The sequence below is a fragment of the Sapajus apella genome, unplaced genomic scaffold (assembly GCF_009761245.1).
Source record: "Sapajus apella isolate SASKATOON/1434 unplaced genomic scaffold, GSC_monkey_1.0 scaffold34, whole genome shotgun sequence".
Lineage (NCBI taxonomy): Eukaryota > Metazoa > Chordata > Mammalia > Primates > Cebidae > Sapajus > Sapajus apella.
The window spans coordinates 22574717-22593445 of record NW_022436974.1 but is presented as its reverse complement, the minus strand read 5'-3'; the positions used below and the strand labels follow the sequence as shown (position 1 = coordinate 22593445).

The 18729-nt window shown below is 44.2% G+C and overlaps 1 protein-coding gene across 12 annotated transcripts in view; it reads right to left on the bottom strand.

Annotated features, from left to right (window-relative positions):
* TENM4 (teneurin transmembrane protein 4) overlaps positions 1 to 18729 on the bottom strand; it is a 3057282-nt gene that overhangs the window by 45242 nt on the left and 2993311 nt on the right. For 10 of the 12 annotated variants that reach the window (XM_032296006.1, XM_032296008.1, XM_032296015.1 and 7 more), the window contains 4 exons: positions 16400 to 16649; positions 14093 to 14113; positions 6209 to 6441; positions 2118 to 2272 (listed from right to left, as the gene is read on the bottom strand). In XM_032296006.1, the coding sequence (XP_032151897.1) occupies positions 2118 to 2272; positions 6209 to 6441; positions 14093 to 14113; positions 16400 to 16649 (659 nt within the window). The remainder of the gene's footprint in view (positions 1 to 2117; positions 2273 to 6208; positions 6442 to 14092; positions 14114 to 16399; positions 16650 to 18729) is intronic. The other 2 variants (XM_032296012.1, XM_032296014.1) reach the window with 1 other exon arrangement.

Sequence of the window (18729 nt, the reverse complement as noted above, 5' to 3'; positions counted from 1 at the left end):
TCCGTGGTGGCCATCTCCACTTCTTCACAGGTTGCAACAACTTCCTTCTGTTCCTTCACTGCTATGTGCCTCTCTCTTTAGTTTCTTTTTGGGCCTGGGTTTGTCTCCTCCCAAAGGAGCTGGTCCAAGTTCCTTGGCTCTCCCCTTTGCACTCTTGCCTCTGAGCTGTGTGCTCTCTCTAGCTTACCTCCATGCTCCCCATGGGGCAGCAGAGTATACAGGAAGCTCTGAGAATGAAAGCCCGTGACACCTGCTTATATGTGTCTGTAAAAATATATTGCCAGTATTGGAGAGTTTGGTTAAAGAAAATCCCATGCTGAGATTCAGACAAAGGCAGTTAGGGCCAGGGGTATTGAGATTTCAGTCCAGGATTTTTGAATCTAAGTGTGGATTTTAGCATCCCCACCCCCCACCCCGCCATATGCCAGTTGTCTTCCAAGCCTTTGATCGGATTCCTTGGCAGTACCTCTATCTAAAGTTAAACAGTTTTCCGATGTGTGGATTGAAAATTTTCGGCACCCTGTGCTGGCTGGTTGAGGGCCCATTTTGAGAACTGAAAACACTTGTATGCACATCCTTAGGCCATGGAGGCTTTCTGATGGGTAATTCAAGCTTGCTCACAGACCAGAGAGAGAAACTCTCTAGCCAGCAAGTGTAAGCCTGCCAAAACTGCAAAGACAAGTGGCAGAGAACAGCTTCCATTCTGGAATGAAACAGTCACATTAGCTGGCGCAGAGGGAACCATCCCAGCATGTGACGGGGAGGTGACATGAGTGCTAGGGCCACCAGCAGCATCCACAATGCTCTGTGGAAGGATTCAGTGATACATGTCAGTAACAGAGGCAGGCACCAGTAAGGCTGGTGGCAGGTGCCAGTTAGTGGAAAAGGCCGTGTGTGTGCAGGCTCCCTAAAAATGAAGAGGTTTAAAAGCTAAATGTTGCTGGGGCTGAAATCAATGTGCAATTTGATGTAACTCAATGCTCCTGATTTCCCAGGTTTTGGTAATGTTGGCAAGACTCAGCATAGGCCACTGATTCAGCATGGGCCCGGCTGGGCCAAAGGATCCAGCAACAAAGGACATACAAGTCATCACAGGATGTACTAAGGACATGCTGGATAGCCAGTCACTTTTATCTCTTTTTGACCTATACTGGGTTCCTGGTATCCAGCTATTAATATCCAAGCTCTTTGGCATGGCATGGCAAGGTCCTTCCTCACCTGGACCCAAACCATGCTTCCTGTTTCAACTCCAGCCACCTGCTTCCAAGAATCCTACGCTCTGGTTTTTCAATTTTGCCATATGCTTTGAGTACCAGCCTCATTAACATCTTTATGGCTTTGCACATGCTGTTCCCTTTGTGTGAAATGTCTTCTTTTCTTTCTTGCCACTCAGCAAACGCCTATTCTATTCAACCTGTAAAACTTGCACAAATGCCACCTCCTGTGTGGAAGCAGGCACAAAAACTTCTGTTCACTCAGCACCTCTGAAGGGCCAAGCAATGCTAGAAGTCGTGCATGCATTGTTTCATGTATCTTCAGGGTAATCTTGCTGGGCTGGTGTGAATTATTTCCATTTTACAGATATAAAAAGTGAGGCTCAAAAGACTTTAGAAACTCATCTAAAGTTACTGAATGAGTGATTGGCAAAAGCTAGGATTCAGTCAATCGATTCATCAATTGACAAACAAGGACTGTGCTCATATTTGGGTAATCAGGCACCCTGGTTACTGACAGAATTTCTGACCTCATGTAGCTTAGAAAGAGAACAGGCGATGTAAAAATACTCATCAGTGTTACCAAAGAGAAAGTTCAGGTGGCAATGGATTTAATGTCCCACAGTGTACAGCTCTGTCCATCCTACTCTGCTGCTGTTGACGTTTCCTTGAGGAGACTTCTTCACTGTCCCCTGAAGTTCCACTTGTTACCCCGATGGTGAACTCCCAGGACATGGACGTATCTTACTTATCTTTGTGTCCTTGGTGCTCATCACAGCCTGGCACCAAGTAGGTGCTCTTTAAAGGCTTGTCAGTGCAAAGATGAATGGCCAGCAGGCTGGCTGGGTGGCAGATGAGAGGATGAGTGGGCAGTCCCAGGGCTCTGAGATGAAGCCATCTTACCTGGGAAATATCCATGACAGAATCACAGCTGAGCGGACGGGCTGATGTGAGATCATTGGAACCGAGGAGGGTGGAGATGATCCCATTCTGATCGATGCGTCTGATCATGGTGCCATCCACGAAGTAGATCAGCCCAAACTTGTCTACTGTAATTCCTGGGGGCAGAGAAGCCAAAACAAAAATTCAGCATCAGAGATGACAATGACCTACACATTCCTGGAGCCTTGCTAGTTGACAGAGCAACTCCTCTGCATGATTGGGTTTGATCCTCCCACAACCTTCATTCCTCTCTTAAGGATGAAGAGGCTGGGACTCGGAGGCCTTCAGTGACTTGTTCAAAGCAGGGATTAGAACCCAGGTTTTCAGATCTTATGGGACTCTGGTCCTCCCACCTCACTGCCTCCTGAGATTTTAATCTATCACCTTAGCCATCCACTAAAACTGGATTCATAACTTCTGGGGGTTTTTTAACACTAGAGATTTAGTGGTAATGAGGATCTTTTTCAATATTAACACTGAATTATTTCAATTCACCTACTTCTGAAGCTCTGTAATTATAATAATCAGTTCCCCTTTTTGGTAACCATTTTTCTTTTTTTTCTGAGACAGAGTCTCACTCTGTCACTCAGGCTGGAGTGCGGTGGTGCAACTTTGGCTCACTGAAACCTCCACCTCCCAGGTTCAAGCAATTCTCCTGCCTCAGCCTCCCGAATAGCTGAGACTACAGGTGTGCACCACCACCCCTGCCTTTTAAAATTTTTTTTATTTTTGGTAGAGGTGAAGTTTCACCATGTTGCCCAGGTTGGTCTTGAACTCCTGACCTTAGGTGATCCACCCACCTTGGCCTCCCAAAGTGCTGGGATTACAGGCATGAGTCACCTGTGTCCTTCATGCTTTTCTATTCTTATTATTTTAGCCCCATTCGTCATTACAAAAGTACAGCATCTAAATAGAATCCTATGGATCTGTGTAGAGAATATCGTTGAATTTCTAAAGGTGACACTTTGAGGAGTCAGAATCATTACTCAACAACACCTGCTCCATTCATCAGACCATCTCATCCTGTTAACTATCTCCCTGACCCAGCTTGAGTGATCTCGGGCAAGTCACTGAGCATCTCTGCCATTGTTTTCCCAGCTGTCAAACAATGGGATCATTCCAAATCTGTATTTCTCACTCTTGGATGTCTATGGGAATCCCCTGGGGAGCTTGCTAAAATGCACCACCTAGGTAGCTGCTTCAGAATCTCTCAAGTGGAGTCTGAGCTTCTATCTGCATTTCTGACAAGCACCTTGGGTGATAATGACATAAACCAGAGTCTGAGAACCACTCCACTACATCAGTACCTCTCAGCCTGTGATGTGCATTGAGGCACCTAAAGAGTTTTTTCAATATACACCTGCTGGCCTAACTCCTGGAAATACTAATTCAGGGGACAGCTGGGACTGGGAGCAAGGCATGCTTTAATAGTGTTCATGGGTCATAGTAATTCCCACCCCAGGTTCAGAATCGTGAGAGACATAAGACATAAGACATAACCATGAACTGTCATGGGATACAGATGAGACATGGCCCCGGGGAGTACCCAGTTTAGATGGGAAGGCACAGGAATGAATCAGAACTATGTGAACATCATAGGAAAGGACTGACTCGAGAGGGCCATGGTAAAATGCAGGTGATTCTGCTCACTTTGGTCTGCTCTGATTTCTGGGGAAGGCAGTGGAAGAATGGTCAGGAAGGCTTCACCAAAGTGGAGAGACTTGAATTATAAAATTTTCCAGTTGTATTAAAAGGCATATTACTTCATTACTTCACTTTTAAGTCTTCATTTCCTCATTGATAAAACAAGGATTCTAACATTTGACTGACCGGTAGTAATTAGCCTTCAATAATTATTAACAACCCTTGTAATGATGAGAAAGTGGCCAGCACTTTGAGGGTTTCAAGGCCCTCGTCTGGGGGCCCATGTATCTCTCGCTGGCCAGCAGCGTGCTTTAAGAAGCCCAGGGGCCTCTGAGTGCAGAGGAACTGCTGGAGCACCAGCTGTTCCTTCTTGGGCTGTTCAGGCTGGAGAGTGATTTCACACAGAGGAAGAGGCAGCCTCAAGGCTGGGAAGCCTTTCTCATGGTCCTGTCTCAAATATACATTAATTTCATTCTTTAAGTGCCAAGACAGACCTTTTCTTGTCTGCCTAGCTATGCCCTGTCTTCCTCTTCCATCTGCTAGGACTGATGAGTGCTCCATGAATAGTCGGGCTTCTTGTTTACAGAGTTGGCTGCACAGGCTAATAGAAGTGATCTGTCCCTGATTAATTACTTGATTTTTTTCTCCTTTTGTTGTGTTAAGTAGATGGACATCTTTTCTCCTCCCTGCTACAAAGTGCCTGCATATCATGGCACCCTTGTCATTTCTATCTGGGTTAATCACGGGCTTTTGGGTAAATGAACTGCCACTTCTTCTGTGTGAGGATGGGGGGGCTGCAAGAGTGGGGAAGCAAACACATGTGTGGAAACAACTGAAAAAGCCCTGGAGAGAATAAAAATTCTCAGAAAAAAATGGTTTTAAACCTAGGAGAGTAGAATGTTGTGGCTGAAAAGAGTCTTGGGGATTATTCAGCCCAGCCTGTTCATTCATTGACCAATGGGGAAACTGAGGCCCAGAGGAGGAGGTCCCAGAGCCAGCCAGTGGCAGAGGAAAACCATATAGGGCTTCTAAGTGCAAGCCTACTGTTCCTTCCATTCCAGGCTGCTCTCTAGTATTTGGAAATCATAATTAGGAGGGATCAGCCTTTGTTGATACAGTATTTACCCCACACAATTACCACCTGACACTCCAGGTATGTGGTACAGACAATGTGATATGATGTGATGTGATATAACAGAACAACAATAATAGGAATCATCATTTATGGGATGTTTACCATGTGCCTGGTACTACTGTACTAAGCATTTACATTCATAACAATATTCAATCTGTATTACAACTGTGCAGCATATCCCTGTTACATAGATAAGGAAAATGAGGCTCGGAGAGCTTAAGTGATTGCCCAAAGTCACTCAGCTGTAGATGACAAAGTCTGAGTTTGAATGTCTGATTTCACTAGAATCTTCTGCTTTGATTTGAAACTGGGCCCTGAAATCTGGAACTATTTAATAATACAATCATTTATAAAGTTTCTACAGAATTATTTAACATATTAATTTTGAGCATCAGAATAAGCCTAGGAGGTTGACAGAGATGACATTATTACCCCCATTCTATTAGTGAGAACCCTGGGGCTTAGACACTGTTAAGTCACTGGCTATAGGACTTGTAACAGAGTGAACACTCCACTGAGTATGGATAATGATGGCTTCTCCAAATAGCTTTCCCAGTCATCAAGGCACAGGGGTCTCTCTTGGTTCTATACCCCCATGTACAGCTCTTTCTTCGTCTTGCCCAAGTTACAGTGATTTATACTCAAGTCTTATTTATTCTGCTACAACGAACTTATCTATGCAACCACTGTACTCTATGTACTCAAATATTTGCTGACTAAGAGAATGAAAAATTGTGACTGCAGGCATTTAGAGGTTCAACTTCTTCAGGGACTCAGAATTGAGACCTACAGTTAACCCACCCAATAGCATATGAACATATGAAAACGTGATGCACTAAAATGTTTTTTGTATAACAATAACATAAGAAACAGCATACATGTCTAATAGTAGAGGACTGGGACATCCATTTGCTGGAATATTTTATAGTCATTAAAAATGAGTACACAGAAGCCATTTAATGACATGGAGAAATGTTCAGGATCTAGCATTTGGGGGAAAACAGCATTTGCTAAAACAGTTTGCTTAATGTGATCTCATTGCTTTTAGTAAACACTACATACACACAAACACTTTGAAAAAAGACTAGGAGAGAAGACAGGAAATGTTAACTGGGAATATTTCTAGCAGGTGGAATTATCACAGTTTTCACCATCCTCCCTATATTTCTTGGTATTTTCCAAAAATTTTCACAATATCAATCATGCATATTTTTCTGAAATGGACAATATCCCAATAAATGTTACTGACAATGTTTCTAAGGCAAGGCCTTACCCCTGGGATTGGTAAGTGTGGCTTCCGTGGCCTTCCCACCATCCCCGCAGCGAGTGTCGTCAAAGGGGAGGCACTGGTCACCTGTCCCTGCAACCACCTCAGAGTTCTTGACAAGGTCCTTCACCACCACGGTGGACTTGATTTTAAAGACCCGCCGGCTGTTGGTGTCGGAAAGGAAGACGGCCCCGCTCATGGGGTCTGTGGTCAGGTAGTATTTGTGTGCTGGACTGTGACTAGAAAACAAAGACATGGCGAACTGGTGGGCATTTTCTTCTTTCCTGCGAGTAGTAGGTTAGAGATGCACAGATGAACCCCTGGCCCTTTAGAATCCAAGTCAAAATGTCTTATGGAGTCAATACCCCTATTTTGGGTGATGGTTCCCCAACTTTTCTGACATCAGTGGCTGGCTTAACTGTCCTTCCCACTCACTGTTCTTGCAAAAACCCCTTGCCAATGATTGAGATGACCAGCTCAGTGCCATGTTTGTGTCAGGTGCTAAATACATGCTTTCTTAAGATGATGATCACTGAGGCCGACCAGAGGTGGCCTATTCATTCAGGCTAGAAACATGGATGCTCTTGACTTTAAAAAAACACTTCAAGAGTTCGCAAACACAAGCCCCTTTCCAGAGGATTTTTACAGCAATCCCTCATCTCCATCTTGGGACTGATGGATGAAACCCCGGCTGGCTCTGACTCCTGGTTAGCATCAACACTCTCTTTAGTTGATACTCATGTTATACTTATCAGGAGCCCAGGAGTCTCCCTCTGGCAGTCAGATATAAATAAATGGCAGCATTAGTTTGTAATTTGCAGTGAAACCCAAGAAAAAAAAATAAGCAACACAGAAGAGCAGTGCTGATGATGTTTCTGTTTCTGGAAAACAGTTATAAAGACCAGGCTTGTGCCAACAGAGGAGAGAGAAGCTTGACTATATAGAGGCGCTGGGGAGACAAAGCACTGTCTCTAGCCATAGGGTGAGGAAAAGGCACAGGATTTGGAATCAGATCAGTCTGGGTTCCAAGTCTAGCTGTGTAATTTCCTGGTTCTTAAACTTGGACAAGTTACCTGGCCTCCTGAGCCTCAAACTGTCTTTATGTGCAAAATGGAGGTGTTAATAGCTACCTTGCTGGTATGTTGGGGAAATTTGAGAGAAATAAAAATCTACTTTTAGCATAGTATAGATGCTCAATAATAATAATAATAATTTTAATTACCAATGATGTGTCTCTTCTTGCATTTGGAGACGACTATGTAGTAGATATCTTTTACTAAATCTGAATTTTTCTGTCCCCTGGTACTCATACATAATTTCTTTCAAGTCTAGAGCACACTGGAGTTGAACTCGGTGCTTCTGAGAAGCTAATGTGGAGTTCCTGTGCATGGCCTGAACATTTGCTGGGCCCTAAAACTGATTCTCAATATTGGCAACCCCATCCAAATCTCCGGAAAGTACTTGATTCAAATGAAGCTCTCTCTATTTGGCCTGGATGGCGTAGTGCTGGCCATTTTCACTGTACAGTGAGGCATAAACTGTGCTAGGGGACTCAGGACAGACTGAACAGTGATGAGAGCACCACCAGGGCCGGAGCCGGAGACCCCCTTCAAGATGAATGCAAGAGAATTCGAGAAGTCTAGAAAGAAGCTATTTTGCATTTATCAGGTATGTAAGTCTTGGGTTCTTTTGAAAAGCAAAATTTTATTTTACAGATTGGTGATTTATGAATTCCCTAAGAAGGCTGGGGCATCATAATCTTTTCCATATCTAGGGCACTGAGGATTTTAATCTGGCCCTGGGAGGTTTGTCATTATAAATGTCTTTTGTCTTGGACAGTGTCCTTGGGGACCGGCTACCTCAAAAAGGGCAAGGCATCTAGACTGAAGGCTTTCCTTCCTTTGTTTTCTCTCCCTAAATTCAACTAACCTGGTATGATTTTCTCCAACTGTCCTTCCTCCTTAACCCTAAAACTACTGTCCCATCACATCTTTTCTGAACCAAGGGCAGGTCTCTCAGCCTGCAGCCTGGGTCCTCTTCAAGCCATTCTTCTTGATCTAACCCAAATACCAATCTGCCATTTCAATGCTTTCCCTTCTGGGACTCCCTGATTCTTACAGAGAAATTAAGACTCGCCCTCCCCCAACAAATCCCAGATTTGTGCTGTCCTGCTCCACCCTCCCAGCCTCCCTCTCCTCCCAGACACCCTGCATCTGGCCACTGACCTATCTGTCCCTGCGGCACACCTCAAGCCTGCCTGCACCTGCTGCTCCTGCTCTGCAGTATGCCCCGCTCCTCCCTTTCCTACTCACTCTTCACATGTCAGTTTAAATGCTCCCTCCTCTGCAAACCTTCCCCAGCCTTCTCCCTGTGTATGGAGATCTGTATCCATTCATTCCTGGATGATAGGACATAATGCTGTGACTGTTCATTTATGTGTGTCTCCAAAACCTGATCATCAATGCTTGAAGGGAAGAGACTGGATTTTATTCATTTTTGTTTTTCTAATGTTCTGCTTTGTGCCTTCTAGCCAATAGCAGTCACTTGTTTTAAGTAGATGGCGTGTCTATTTTTAGATTACTTAGGTAGTGTTTGCATTTACATTATTTAGCTCTTCTTTTACTTCTCTTCTGGAGGTAGCAGTAAACAAGACAGGTATCCTGTCTATTTTGAAATGTTCCCTGTGACTTACCCTTTAATGTAGCACAGATATAATCTTCCCAGGTGACATCAATTCTGGCTAAATAAAATGCAGTGACCTTAGATCCTACTTTGTAATGCTGGGGCAGCCTTGATCTTTCTGCTTTTCTGATGACAGCGCTGAGGTGGGGTGATGTTTCTCACTTCTTTGCATGTCACTCATGATAAACTGGTGCTATTTACCCTTGGCAGAAAATGGTCCCTGAGGGGGTATGGTGAAGGGGCCCTGTCCACTTATATTAGCCCCCTAAGTTTCCAGCTCATGTCTCCCTGCACTGCTCCAGAGAAGTGTCACTCATGTGGAGTTTCTCAGATCAGTGAATTCCAGGACAGGGTGGCATTGTCAGGATTACCTCAGAGTCTATAAAAGCTGTGGCTGCATCTTTCAGCCCAAGGACAAATTTGAGGTCTGGTGGTAAGTTAAGCATAGGGAAAACAACAACTAGCTTTGAACTTAGAAGGTGCGGGCTCTCATTTGGGTGAGTCACCTAAACAGTTCAAATCGTAGGTCCCTTAGCTATCAAATGACTAAGTCCCTGCTCGGCTATGCTCACAAGCTTGTCATTAGGATCAAATGAAATTATACATCTCAACAGCCCCTTCTAGTTTGCAGAGCTCTTAGAACACTCTTCAACTCATTTTGTCCTTGTGCCACCTGGCACTGGGAGCTGCACCTGCGTCTGTGATGCCCATCTAGATGCCACCAGGCTGCAGCGCCACCTGTCTGCAGAACAGAGCTGCAGAGATGACTACCACAGATAGGAATGCATCCGTGACCACCTACGGATGCCGATTCTGTCTCAGACACTGCGCTAGCACTCGATGCATGCATGACCTCATTTTCTTCACAACTACCATATAATGTAGGTACTTTTCTCCCTTATATTTCAGAAAACTGAGACTGGAAGAGGTGACATGACTTGTCTAGGACCACAGATTCTCAAGTGGCCGGATGAAATTCCAACCGAGTTCTGCTTGACTCCAAAGTCTGCATTCTTTCTATTTCCGCACCCTGCTGCTCAGGATCTAAAAGCTTCCTCTGCTCATATTCACCTGGGAGTACCTGCTCATCTTCTGAGGTTCAGCTCATCTGTAATACCATTCCTGAACCCTCACTTCTTCCCCACTGCTAGAACTGGCCACTTCCTTCATTGTGTCTCCCCTAGAGCTTACAAAGTTTGTATTTTTAGTATCTGTGGCACCAATTAAACTTTTCTGTTTGTCTCTTGGATGAAATCTTGAACTCCTCAAGGGCAAGGACTGACTACCAGTCTCTGCTGCTCTGCACTATGCTGATGCAGAATAAGTGCTCCAGAAATTTCTGCTGAATTTATGAAAGGATATCAGCCTCCCTGGCTGGAGTATACATAGTAAACACTCACTGCTAACAATCTTAGAGTGGTGGTTTTCACACATGGCTACACATCAGAATGGCCTGGAGAGCTTTAAAAAAGGCCTTACCAATAATGATTAAAGGGCGTGGGCATCTATATCTTTGAGGTTTCTCCAGGTGACTTGGAGGCAAAGCCAGATTTGGGAACCATGGCCTTGAAGCAGTTCTTTTTAAACTTTAATGTGTCACCTGGAGCCTTTGCTAAAATGCACATTTCAGTTCAGTAGTTCTGGGGTGTAGAACTTGAGAGTCCACATTTCTAACAAGTTCCCAGAGCATGCCAATGTTGCTTGTCTGTTTTTTGAGCAGTAAGGCCTTAGAATACTCTACAAATCGTAAATGTCTCAGGGCATGAGATGGAAGATGGCCTACAGCTGAGGCCCCAGGCCTGGTTGTGTGGACAGGGAGCCATCTCCAGGAAAGGGACCATGTCTGATTCAATTCTGATCCCCAGTATCCTGAGCAGGGCTGGACACAGAGTAAGATCACAACTTCATTTTCAGTTTGCTGTAGAAGTCTCTGAGGACCCACATTGTTTTCTAGTTCCTCGAACATAACCTTAGTCTCTCTGGAAGTGACATAAAATCAAAAGGCCTTCCGGGTACCATTTCTGAAGTTAATGAGCTGAAGCCACGCTTCTTTCTACCCTCATTTTGGATGGTGTTGGGAATTTCCCAGCAGGAGCTGAGAGCCTAGGAGTCTGTAGAGACATACAGGCTCACTGGCGTCCGAGTGAGAATTCTCTTTGTGTCTGAGTAAGGTCTGCCTCGTTCAAAGGAGTGTCCTTCAACCACAGAAGGTGGCAGCCCTGGCAGAACTTAATTCCCTGCTTCTCAGAACCAGTGGAAGAGCCTGAGTGTTGGAGCCACACAGTCAAGGGTTCAAATACCAGTTCTACCATCCATCTGGCTAAGTGACCCTGGTCACATCACTTCACAGCCTTGGTTTTCTTAAGCTGAGAAATGGGGATAATCACATCTATTTCAAAAGATTATTTTGTTACAAAATTTCATGAAGAATATAAATCTCTGAGCATAGTGCCTGTTCCACTAAAAAATAAAATATTCAATAAAGGGCAGCTTTTAAGCAAAGCTGGTCACTTTAGAAACTCCTAGAAGATTTGGTGCATAATGGAAACACGAAGTATGTCATAATTTATTTTGTCCTGTTTAACCTATTTCTTGGGACAGTTAAGGGCTCTGAGTTAATATAATATGTGTAGCTGGGTTTGATGGACACTTGAGTTCAAATGTACTTGTGAAGAAAAGGCTTCAAACACCTTCTGTGACCCTAGGGAAGAGCTTAGGGAAGAGCTTTGGGAAGAGGCAAAGATGCTTGTTCCCTGAAGGAGTCTATAAAGGAAGATGCCCCGTGGATTATGGGATTCTGACTGAGCATGCTTGGCATGGCAGGCTGGCACTGAGGCTGGAAAAGCAAAAGGCAGAGATGAGTCTGCCCTGGGGAAGCACACGCACAGGCTCAAGTCGCCAGTCTTGGGGCCAGACATATTACTGTGAGTGGCTGAGACAGTTAATGGAGGAAGTGGACACAACTGTGTAATTTTTTAAATCCATCTCCAACATTCACTGATGGGGACACTGAAGCCCAGAGAGAGGAAGCGATTTGCCCATATCCAGGCGGCAATTAACATCAGAGCTGAGCTCAGGCTTTTTGTCTCTTGGCTGTCTTTGGAAAACTGCAAGGCAGAAGGTAATTCCTTTTTTTCCCTTCAACTTTGGTTCACCTTAGAATAAGTTATTAGTACCCAAGAAAACAATGAATTGATGAAGGGTTTAAAGTCATACCATAAATATATAAAAAGATCATTGAACATCAGAAACAAAATATTTCCAAACCACAACTCTTTCAGTTTATAGATGATGAGATTGGAAAGCAGAAACTCCCAAGTAATCAGCCCAAGGCCACACAGTGAATGTGCAGCAGGGCTGGACAGTACCTGGCTTCCTGATTCTTCCCCGCTATGTCCCGCTGGGTCATGGCTGCATCCTAGGCAGCTGCCACCACTAATTGAATGTTTCCACGTTAAATGCCAGGTTTTAATCCAAGACCTTCATGTGAAATGTACTTCTGTGTTTTCTGCACAACTGAAGTTGAAGGCATGAACCATTAGATAGTTCAGTGTCATCCATACAAATGTCATCAAAAATCTCAGATTTCAGTGTCAGGAAAAAAACATTCCCCTTCTGAAGAATGGGTATGTTTTTCCATTTCTGATAACATAAAGTATGAAAATAATTATGTTTTCTTATTTACACTTGCTGCCAGGAAGCTCAGAACCTAATCTGATAAATCACATATATGTTTCTTCCTTTTTACTTTTGTTACCAATTTCTATTTGATTTACTTTAATACATGTGTCTTTGGGTGTAAGAGGATTTAATTCCATTTTGGGAAAGATGGAGCCTCATCATTATCATATAATATTATAATACTGTTAACTCTATAGTATGTTATCATTATTATATTACTACTACTACTATTTCTGGAGCTACTCCCTGTGCCTGAAAGTACTAAACAGTTTACAAACATCTTCTGTGACCATTAAAACAACACTCCAAGGGAGATTTTACTAACCTTGTGTTAGAAACTAAAGTTTAGAGAGATGAAGGAATTTTTTCAAGACCACATAACTGGGGAGCTTCAGTTTTCTCATCTGTCTACTGGATGTAATCATGAATATCTACTTCACAGAGTAGGCTGGGAATAGAATGCCACAATCCATGTAAAGCACATAACCCTCTATCTGCTACATAGTAAACGCTCTATACATGTTAATTATGAAATGATTATTATCCTATTTTCCACTTATATAATGAATATTATCTTAAAATAACACATACAATTATTACATGAAAAATGTATCTACTTTTATCAAAAAAGATAGAATCTGTTAGATTCTGGGTCTGTCTGACTCTTTCCACCACCCTCAAGACTTTCTTTCACCCCAACTTAGCACTATCCCCATGCCACTATAATCTGAGCCACATGTGGACAGCTGAGAGCCACTTCTGTGGTCATGCAAGCCACAGCTCTCTCTGCCCAGGGTTACTTTTCTAGTCACCACAATGTATGTGAGGTCAGGGGACTCCAAGGTGACTGTTATCCAGGAGTCAGGTGATTTCCACAGTGACAGGTGATGCTGACAGGTAGACACTTGTCTTGGTGTGTCTGACTAGACCCATTTCTCTTTACTGCATCTTGCTGTGAGTCTACATGACAAGCCTACTTTGGGACAAAGTTCATATTTAAGGATTGATCTCTGCAGTTGGTTCCTGGAGTTTGCTCTCTCCTTGATAGAAAGCCATTTGGGAGGCGTTGCCTGGCATCCCCAAGCTGAGGAAACTTGAATGCCCCCAGAAGTATAAATATGAAATCTGTCTTCTTCCAGACTGTTCACCTGATCAAGATGTTCCCAGGACTTCCTTTCATGACCATCAAAGTCACTCAATGCAGTTAGGATGACATCCTCATTTATTCTAAGGATAAGCAAACTGTGGTATTCAAATTACTATTCCAAGGTTCAAATTCTTTCACATATTACTTTGAGAGTATCAAAGTAACTGCCTCACTTTGCAACAGATCCAAGGAGTTCAGGCTCCTGCCACCCATCCCTGCCATTATTAATGACTTCCTCTCAGCAACTGATTACCCCCAATCAGTTCCAATCACACAGGATTCTTCTGCCATACAGTCATCTGAAATTGACACGTGCAGCTTACCATACAGCATGCAACAAGGCAGGGGTGAGGCAGGAAATTCTCCACTGGTTGGCTTACCTATGTCTGAAATCTTTATTTCTGACAGGAGATAGGAGAGCAGGGAATAGAAGAAAGAATGAGGTGTTAGCAGCAGGGTTAGAAGCATTATTAGCAGCCTGAAACTTGACAGCAATGGTACCATACAATACTATAATAAATAAAGACTTAGCAGCTATGACACTGATATATTTTATATGGGATATTACTTGTCAGTGAGTTCACTTACAAGCAGCTATATCACAGATGAGGCATAGTTTCACCTGCACCACTACTGCTGACTGGGAGAAGAGGACTAGGTTGACACATTCTGCTGCTTTAACAAGGGCTAAGCCAGAGATTGGAATAGTGGATTATCTTCTCTGTATAGACACATACCCAGAGATACATAGGCTTACTGCTCTGTGTGTCCATATGCACACTTTCCTACAAAGAGTTACCCAAACTTGGGTCGCTTCCCTGGAGCCTCCTCATAATAGGATACAGAATTGGAGATAGATTATAATTAGAAGGGAGGGTATGGCTCAGAAACAGGCCTAGAAAAAAAAGACTGGAAGAAAACATATCAAAATGATAATATACTTCTAAATTGATTTTTCTTTTCAAATTTCACTTACACCTCCCTGCCTTATCCACTGTCATGATCTCCCCAAAATTGTGGGAGGGAGGCAGGGAAAATGGGGACTGTTATTGGAAAGAGGTGAAAATGGAGGTCCAGGGAGGTTCAGTGATTTGTCCAAAGTTGTACAGCTTCTCTGTTGAGGTGGGCTGATTTCCTCGCCCATGGCGCTTCCTGTTGTGGTCCACATATGCAGCCAGCTGACACAAATATGCTCAAAGGATCCTTCTTCCTTGACAGATGTCTGTGTCAGTCAGACTCAGACAGAAGAAGGGCAGAAAATATTCCACTGGCGGTCCTCTTCTCATTCAGCCGATATCTTATTTCTTATGAGCCCACTGTGTGTGTGCTTGTCTGGTGCTGTGCATGGGGCCGATACTAACTCTTCTCTTTAGGGTTCATAGCTGTTGGCCCTGCCTTCATTTCACACGTGTGCTGCAGAGTGAGATTCTTGCAGCACGGCCTTCCCCTCCAGGGAGGAACTTAACAAGGCATTAAGTCAAAGTGGCCCTCATTGGGCTAGGTAACCAGGCTTTGGCGAGGCAGAAGTGTGTAATGATCTCTGGATTTGGGTCCACCAGTCTAGAAGCTGGACCTCAGGCAGGTTCTTTAAATACCCTAAGCCTCCATCTTCTCATTTACCAAAGGGGGATAATAATAAACACCTTACAGAATTGTTATGCTTGGCAATAGTAGGAGCCCAGCAAAGTGAGTTTTCTTTTCCCTTGCCCACTGTGGAGGAAGGCTTTCCAGCTCCAGAGCCTGCCCTGCTCACATGGACCCTGGCCCAGAAGACAGGCGGATTCCATTCCCTAAAAGAATTGGGAGGGAGCCTGGTGCAATTCCTCCTGCAAGGAGTGTGAGGCTCCCTTATGTCTAAAGCACAGCTTTTCCATGACTCCAGAGCCCACCCTATGACAGTGTCTTGGTTCCAAAATGATCTAGGTTAGGGAGACACAGAGAAAAATCCAACATATCGGTTCTTTCCCTGAGCTATAAGTGTGGCTGTGGTTCATCACTCAGGGTCAGGATGGGGAAAGAGCCTGACTCAGCTGCTTCTGTAGTACCTGAGGAGCAGAGCGGCACTGCCTGGTTTTTGGCTTTGGGCCTTATCTCTATATTGGTCAGTTGAAGAAAACTACCCTTGGGCTCAAGGGATCCTCCTGCCACTACTTCCTGAGTAGCTGGGACTACAGGTGGGTGCCACCACACTCAGATAATTTTTAAAATTATTTTCTGTAGAGATGGGTCTCACCAGGTTGCACAGGCTGATCTCAAACTCCTGGCCTCAAGTGATCCTTCTGCCTCAACCTCCCAAAATGCTAGGATTACAGGTATGAGCAATGGCACCTAGACCCTTGTTTGTATAAAAAAGATTCATGTGACTCATTCTAATCTCTTTAGTTCTAGAAAACAGAAAGAAGATTCAATGGCGTCCGAGGAGTTTAATTTTGGGCTGCTAGCAGCCTTCTATGTCACAGATGTACCCTGGATGCCGGGGACATCTCCCTGTCCTTAGTGGCTTGTCTTCACCGCAGTGCACTGGGGAAGCAGCACCTGCTTGAGCCGAGAGGTGAAAAGCCCCAGAGTCTGACAGGTGAGGCTCTGTCCTGTCCCACTTCTCTGGGCTCAGTAGGTAATGCAGTGGGGCCCACAGGATGGCAAAGGGATGTGATTAGGAACTATGAAGAAAGCATCAACTTACATACCTCAACTCCAGGATGTTGGTGACATTTCCAGAGGGGAAGATCCTACGAATGTAGTTGAAATCACCCACATAGAGGCTCCCATCAGAGCCACAGGTGAGGGCCACTGGGGCCAGGAGCTTGTTGCCATCAGCAAGGCCATTGCAGCTGGGGCAGGAGATGCTTCTCCGGCGCCCATTGCCCATGATGCTTCCGATGACAGGCGGCTGCTGAGACACAAACTGGTTCTCCCCATTCCCTTTGTGCAGGATGCCTGGGACGAGGACAGAACAGAATTGTCTATGGAGCAGGAAATGGGTATATTTTCCTGCGGTTGGCCACAAAGTCACCCTGATTTTGCAAGGCACGTAAGATCTCCGTCAACCATTTCCAGGCGCATAGCTCAAGGCTTTGCCTCGCCCCCCATAATGGAACCCAGAGTGTCCTAAACAAGTCATTCAGCTTTAATTCTCTCCACAGCTCTATAAGATAGGCACTACTATTATCCCTACTGTAAGAGAGGACTGTCCAGGTACCGTAAGCAACCTTACCCAAGGTCACACAGATGGTGAGTAGAAGAGCTCCAGAGTCTGGCGCTTAGCCATTCAGCCACACTGCCTGCCTCTCAGGTAGGTTGTCCGTATCTCATGGACCCAGTCCATAGCTCTGTGACAGCATGAATTCTTTATCGCACTTACTTGTTTTTCTCTTTCAATTGGTACCAGTTCAAGTGTGGACACTGTCTTTTTCCTTTCCGTATCTCCAGTGCTTAGCACAGAACTTGACACAGAGTAGATACCAATGAATGTTTATAGAAATGAATGAGTGAAACTCTTTTCACCAAAGGAAAAGAAGAGATGGGTTTTCAAGAAGAGATGGGTTTTTACCTGGCTTTGGTATTAACAGGCTGATCCCAGCTCCCATATAGGTCTCTTTACTTCTGTAACTACCCTTGGGCCTGCTTCACCCTCAACAAAATGAGGGCACTGACCTCAATGACTCAAAAGCTTCTTCCCATATCTAGCCTGTTTCTTTTTAGTCCGGATCCTCCATTTCCTCCTGCACACTTCATAGCCTCCAAACTGGATCCTCTGGCCCCTGTCTCACCTGTTCCATAATGAAGCCTGAGTGAGCTGTGCTCTTCCAGGTCACCAGAATCTTTTCCCAAACTGCTACCTGTTAGCTTGGTCAAAGCTGTCCTTTGTTCGATAGATATCTTTAATTTTTATGTATGCTAATCAATCATTTTTCTACTTTAGAGTTTGTGCTTTGTTAGGTTTTAGGAAATGCTTTTCTGAGATTTTTACAGATATTCTACTAATTTCTTTCTTTCTTTTTTAAATTGAGATAGGGTTTCACTCTGTTGCCCAGGCTGGAGTATAGTGGCACGTTCTCGGTTCACTGTAGCCTTGAACTCCTGGGCTTAAGTGATCCTCCCACCACAGCCTCCTGAGTAGCTCAGACCACAAGTATGTGCCACCACACCCAGGTAATTTTTTTAAAAGATTTATTTTAGTAGAGATGGGGTCTCACTATGTTGCCCAGGTTGGTCTCAATCTTCTAGGCTCAATCCTCTTGCCTTGGCTTCCAAAAGCGCTGGGATTACAGGCGTGAGCCACAGTGCCTGGCCTTTTAAATATTTTTCTTCTGTTAATTTTAAAGTGTTATCGTCCACATTTAGATGTTTAAGAAAAGTCTCTATTTTGTATAGAATGTGGAGGACTTAATTTGTCTCTACATATTGAGCCAATTTTCCCAATACTAAGTTCTAAAACACCCATCCATTCTCCACTGATATATATCTCTGTCATGTACCAAGTTCTTATATATGTGGCAAAAACTCCTCCTTGCCCACTGACATCATCCTATGTCAAGACGTTGGGTGAGGTGCTCCTCTTCTGCCACGCTTTCCTTCTTTTGCAGTTACAGAACCCCTGCTATTTAACTAGGCATATGACTGCCTGGAACAGACCATGATCCCTGGCTCCATGGCAGCTACATCCACAACTAAGTTCTTGCAATGGCATATAAGTGGAAGTGATATGGGCAGCTGCTGAGAAGTATCCTTACAATGCAAGGGACTTGCTCTTTGTCCTTCACTTCCTGCTGGCTGGAAAGTGGATGTGAAGGCTGGGCCTGAAGTGATCGCCTTGGATCACGACTTTGGAGATGAAAGCCTGAGTGGAGCACAGAGAGAGGGGAGCCTGGGTCTCTGACACTGTAGCCCTGGATTCTCTACTTCCAGATTTGCAGAGTAAAAAGTGAGGTGAGTGAGAATCAAACTTTAACTTTTTTCCAACTCTGTTATTTTGGCTTTTCTGAAACCCAAGGCCAAAACTAGTTTTAATTACTCT